This window comes from Physeter macrocephalus, chromosome 8 (genome assembly GCF_002837175.3).
Source record: "Physeter macrocephalus isolate SW-GA chromosome 8, ASM283717v5, whole genome shotgun sequence".
Classification (NCBI taxonomy): Eukaryota; Metazoa; Chordata; class Mammalia; order Artiodactyla; family Physeteridae; genus Physeter; species Physeter macrocephalus.
The window spans coordinates 77,322,860-77,328,782 of NC_041221.1; the positions used below are offsets into that span (position 1 = coordinate 77,322,860).

Consider the following 5,923-nt stretch of genomic DNA (forward strand, 5'->3'; position numbering starts at 1 on the left):
GGGCCTCCCTGGTGGTGCAGTGGTTGGGAATCCGCCTGCCAATGCAGGGGACACGGGTTCGAGCCCTGGTCCGGGAAGATCCCACGTGCTGTGGAGCAACTAAGCCCATGCACCACTACTGAGCCTGTGCTCCAGAGCCCTCGAGCCATAACTACTGGGCCCACGTGCCTAGAGCCTGTGCTCCGCAGCAAGAGCAGGCACTGCAATGAGGAGCCCATCCAGCACAACGAAGAGGAGCAACGAAGACCCAACGCAGCCAAAAATAATAAATAAATAAAATAAATAAATTTATTTTTTTAAAAAAAAAGCATATGAGGAGAAAAAAATGGCAACCCCTGTAGATCAATTTCATAGCAAAAAAAATCAAAAGAGCTTAAAACTTAATAACAAAAACTAACATAAAAACAAAATGCGTTCATACAGGAATGAAATCTAAAGTCTTCTGAAGTCTGTTTCCAAACCTCTGTCTGAAAACAAGTTTTAAAATATCCTTATTATCTCTATCAATTTTGAGTACTTGTGCCACAGATGGGCACAGTGACTAGTTTACAGCAGGATCTCATCCTGGGCACTGTTGACATTTGGGCTGGATAATTCTTTGGGGGTGGAAGGAGCTGTCCTGTGCATTATAAAATATTTAGCAGCATCCCTGGCCTCTGCCCACTAGATGCCAGTAGTAACCCTCCTCACCCAGGCTCATGGTAATCAAAAAACGTCTCCAGACATTGCCAAATGTCTCTTAAGATATGGTTACCATATTTAGCAAATAAAAATGCAACTAGGATGCCTAGTTAAATGTGAATTTTATAGACCCACAGACATAGAAAACAAACTTATGGTTACCAAGGGGGAAAGGGATAAATTAGGAGGTTGGGATTAACTTATACATCCTACTATATATAAAGTAGATAACCAATGAGGACCTACTGTATAGCACAGGGAACTATACTCAATATTTTGTAATAACCTATAAGGGAAAAGAATCTGAAAAAGAATAGATATGTATTTATGTATAACTGAATCACTGTGCTGTACACCTGAGACGAACACAACATTGTAAATCAACTATACTTGAACTTAAAAAAAGTGAATGTCAGATAAACAGCAAATAATTTTTAGTGTAAGTATGTCCCAAATAGTGCATGGGACATAATTTTTTTTTTCTTTTTAATTTATTTATTTTTGGCTGCGTTGGGTCTTCCTTGCCGCGTGAGTGCTTTCTCTAGTTGCGGTGAGTGAGGGCTACTCTTCGTTGTGGTGCGCAGGCTTCTCATTGCAGTGGCTTCTCTTATTGCGGAGCATGGACTCCAGGCGCACGGGCTTCAGTAGTTGTGGCTCACAGGCTCTAGAGCGCAGGCTCAGTGGTTGTGGTGCCCGGGCCTAGTTGCTCCGCGGCACGTGGGATCTTCCCGGACCAGGGCTGGAACCCGTGTCCCCTGCATTGGCAGGCGGATTCTTAACAACTGTGCCACCAGGGAAGTCTGCATGGGACATACTTATACTAAAGATTTTTTAGATCGAATATGACTGGTGATCTGATTTTATGTGGCCACCCTGCGGTGGGGGATCGGGGTGGCAGGGAAAGCAGAATCGTTGATTCATTAAACAAGATGATGGGCGTGAGGTACCTGGCACATGGTGAGTGTACTATAAATATTCTGGGAATCTGCTACAGGCCTTGAATGCACTTCATTTGTATCCCTCCTGGAGACTGCAGTTGGACGCTCAAAGCTTCCTGTCCTTTACCACAACTGTAATCAGAGTGGGGTGTGCCATCATGAGGAGAAAGGGAGCCCACGTGTGAATCTGTAAGCGCTGGCACTAGCATTCCGGTTAAAGCTGGTTTTATAGCTGCTCTGCTGGGGCAGCAGTCTGCCTGTGCTCTAGTGCTCTGTCACCGTGGGGTCCCTGAATTATTACATCATTTCTCTTAAGTAGCAGCCAGAGAAGGTGACGTTGAGTGAAAAACTGCTGTGCTTGTCCCAGACTCAGTCACTCTGGGTTTGATTTTTCTGGCGCCGCAGCCCTAGAAAACCATTCTCTGGGATGCACCAGGACCAATCATTTCCACAGTCGGTAGCAGTGAGGACCTTCTTTCTGGGCCAAGATTAATGACCCAGATGACCCAGCCTTTCCAGAGAGCAAAGGTGAAATGTAACTCTGGGTAGATGCCTGACATTTGGAAACAAAGGGAAAGGGGGTGGGGGGCGGGTGAGGAGAAATAGCATTTGTATGTCTCACGCAGGGTCATAAATCAGGGATGGGCAAGAGTGAACTGGGTTTCTGCCAACAATTGAACTGATTTGGGTTCCTATGTTTTATCTTCAAACAATCTGTATGAAACATGCTTTAAAGACATAAGAAGTGCCCCTTTGAGTTACATATTAGTATATGAACTCTTGAGAGTTTTACTTTTCCAAAAGGAAGTCCAGTTCGTGTGGGGGAAGTCTTAAGTCTGTCCACGAGAAAGTACATTCGTTGCTCTAGAGGGAAGCCAAGCTATAACATTAGAAACTGGGGGAAATGAAGAAGTATTGGCAAATTGTACAAACTTTCAGTTGTAAGTTGAATAAGTTCCGGGGATCTAATATGACTATAGTTCTATGTGTGTCACAGTGGCAATAGATAAATAATTCTGTATTGTATACTTGAAATTTGTGGAGTAGATCTTAAATGTAGGTTGATGTATATGTGTATTAACTTGATTATGATAATCATTTCACAAGCTATATATATATATCAAATCATCACATTGTACACCTTAAACGTGTACATTTTAAAATTGTCCATCATACCTCAATAAAGCTTGAAAAAACAAAAAAACAAAAATTGTAAAGACTTCCTTGGTGGTCCAGTGGTTAAGTTTCCGCACTTCCACTGCCGGGGGCGTGACTTTGATCCCTGGTTGGGGAACTAAGATCCCACATGCCATTTACAATTGTTTTAATTGTAAAGCAGTTCCAACATATTTCAAAATACCACCATGCATGATCTCCTACCGCAAGGAAATTCAGCTAGAAATCAGTTACCAAAACAAAACACCATATATTTGGAAATTAGGAAATATAATGATATGTTTCCAAAAAGTCACTTTTGAAGGTATTAGGCAAATACTCTGATTTTAAAGGAATCCAAGAACAGGTTATTTCTTGATTAACTAAATAAGCATTTGTTGAGTGACTACTCTTTGCCACGTTTTGTACTAAAGATGAATAAGACATGGCCCTTGCCCTCCAGGAAGAGACTTGCCGATGAATGATCACTCTCTGCTGCGGCTTTTCTCTGTGTCAGGCACCATGCTAAGGGCTGTGGGAATTCACAGGATCCCAAGATAGCTCAGTGGGGGAAGTGAATACTTTTTAATGTGTCTGGAAGAATTTACAGAGGATGTTCCTCTCTACTTGGTTAATAGAAGACTGAAGCTTAGGAGTTCTCCAAACTGACAAGGATAGGGAAGGGTAAAGATGCAAAGATGTTGCACAGCAGGTAGCAAAGATTGGAAGGAGGGATTTCTGAGGAATGAGGCCGGAGAGATGGGCAGGAGCCAGGTCTTGGAGGGCCCTGTGGCCACACTAAAGAATCTGAACTTTATCCTGAAGGGCCAGTGGAGAACCACTAAAAGGTTTCAAGCTAGTAAGTGAGTTTGTGATTCCGTCTTTCTTGTGGAAAGATCTCTTGAAGGTACATGGAAGACAGATTAGACTAGGCAGGTTGGAAGCTGGTTGGAAGCTCTGTTAAAGAGAGGTCGTATTCAAATAACAAATGCTGGCGAGGGTGTGAAGAGAACTGTACACTGTTGGTGGGAATGTAGATTGGTGTAGCCACTGTGGAAAACAGTATGGAGGTTCCTCAAAAAAACTAAAAATAGAACTACTATATGATTTGAAGAAAATGAAAACATTAATTTTGTTAAAGAGAGGTCGTATTCAAATAACAAATGCTGGCGAGGGTGTGAAGAGAACTGTACACTGTTGGTGGGAATGTAGATTGGTGTAGCCACTGTGGAAAACAGTACTTCCCTGGTGGTGCAGTGGATAAGACTCCACGCTCCCAATGCAGGGGGCCTAGGTTCGACCCCTGGTCAGGGAACTAGATCCCACATGCATGCTGCAACTGAGAGTTCGCATGCCACAACTAAGGAGCCTGCCTGCCGCAACCAAGGAGCCCATGTGCTGCAACTAAGGAGCTGGTGAGCCACAACTGAGGAGCCCGCTGGCCACAACTAAGACCCAGCGCAAACAAATGAATAAATAAATACTAAAAAAAAACAAAAGAAGGAAAACTGAAAATAGAACCACCATACGACCCAGCAATTCCACTCTTGGGTATATATCTGAAGAAAAAAACGAAAACAACTACTTCAAAAAGGTACATGAGGGAACGGCTGTTGGCCTGCGGTGGGTTCAAGGTCCCCGGCTGGTCAGGGGCTCCCATGCTCTGCTTCTCCCCACTGAGCTGTTGCCTGGTACAGAGGAAGCCATGGCGCTGTGGATCACCAGGGTGGGCTGCTAGGGAAGGTGAACAAACGCGGCTCTCCTGGCTCGCTGTGTCTCCTCTCCCTATCTCGCCTGCTGGAGTTCCCCTGGCATGAGTGGACCGGGACAGATTTGGGGGGAGGATGGCAGTTGGTGGGCCCCTAAAATGGTGGGAGAGTTTGGGGTGCAGCTGGATGGAGAGAGGAAGAACATGAAAATTAATGCTGAAAATAAGGCGAAGGTCAGTATGGCAGGCACAAAGCACGTGCCTGTGGCCACTGTTGCAACCTCTAAGCCCGGGCTGAGGCCAAGAACAGCTCTTGGAGACATTGGCAACAAAGTCAGTGAACAGCCACAGGCCAAATTGCCCCTGAAAAATGAAGCAAAAACTTTAGGTGCTGGAAAAGTTATTGCTAAAAAACTGCCAAAACCTCTGGAAAAGGCTCCTGTACCTGTGCCGGAGCCCCAAACAGAGCTGGATCTGGAGCCAGAGCCAGAACCCAAGCCTGTTAAAGAAGAGAAACTTCCCCCTGAGCCTATTTTGGTTGATACTCCCTCTCCAAACCCCATGGAAACATCTGGCTGTGCCCCTGCAGAAGAGTATCTGTGCCAGGCTTTCTCTGATGTAATTCTTGCAGTGAATGATGTGGATGCAGAAGACGGAGCGAATCCAAACCTTTGTAGTGAATATGTAAAAGATATCTATGCTTATCTGAGACAACTTGAGGAAGAGGAAGCAGTCAGACCAAAATACCTACTGGGTCATGAAGTCACTGAAAGCCATCCTAATTGGCTAGTGCATGTTCAAATGAAATTCAGTTACTCCAGGAGACCATGTACATGACTGTTTCCATTATTGATCAGTTCATGCAGGATAGTTGTGTGCCCAAGAAGAGGCTGCAGCTGGTTGGTATCACTGCCATGTTTATTGCAAGCAAATATGAGGAAATGTACCCTCAAGAAATTGGTGACTTTGCCTTTGTGACTGACAACACTTACACTAAGTACCAAATCAGACAGATGGAAATGAAGATTCTAAGAGCTTTAAATTTTAGTCTGGGTCACCCTCTACCCCTGCATTTCCTTCGGAGAGCATCCAAGATTGGAGAGGTTGATGCTGAGCTACAAACTTTGGCCAAATATCTGTTGGAACTATGTTGGACTACGATATGGTGCACTTTCCTCCTTCTCAGGTTGCAGCGGGAGCTTTTTGCTTAGCACTGAATATTCTTGATAATGGTGAATGGACACCAACTCTACAGCATTACCTGTCATACACTGTCAGCAGTCCCTTCTTGTTGTTATGCAACACCTGGCTAAGAATATAGTCGTGGTGAATCGTGGGCTTACAAAGCACATGACTATCAAGAACAAGTATGCTGGGCTTCCCTGGTGACGCAGTGGTTGAGAGTCCGCCTGCCGATGCAGGGGACACGGGTTCGTGCCCC

At 44.6% G+C, this 5,923-nt stretch overlaps 2 protein-coding genes across 2 annotated transcripts in view; both read left to right on the forward strand.

Annotated features, from left to right (window-relative positions):
- Positions 1-5,923, forward strand: part of SV2C (synaptic vesicle glycoprotein 2C) — a 191,956-nt gene that overhangs the window by 141,638 nt on the left and 44,395 nt on the right. The gene's annotated exons all lie outside the window — the stretch shown is intronic.
- The window catches only part of LOC112064309 (G2/mitotic-specific cyclin-B1-like), a 2,727-nt gene continuing 1,283 nt past the window's right edge, over positions 4,480-5,923 (forward strand). The window contains 4 exon segments of the mRNA XM_024121743.1: positions 4,480-4,500; positions 4,684-5,290; positions 5,293-5,622; positions 5,625-5,724. Of these exon segments, the coding sequence (XP_023977511.1) occupies positions 4,480-4,500; positions 4,684-5,290; positions 5,293-5,622; positions 5,625-5,724 (1,058 nt within the window).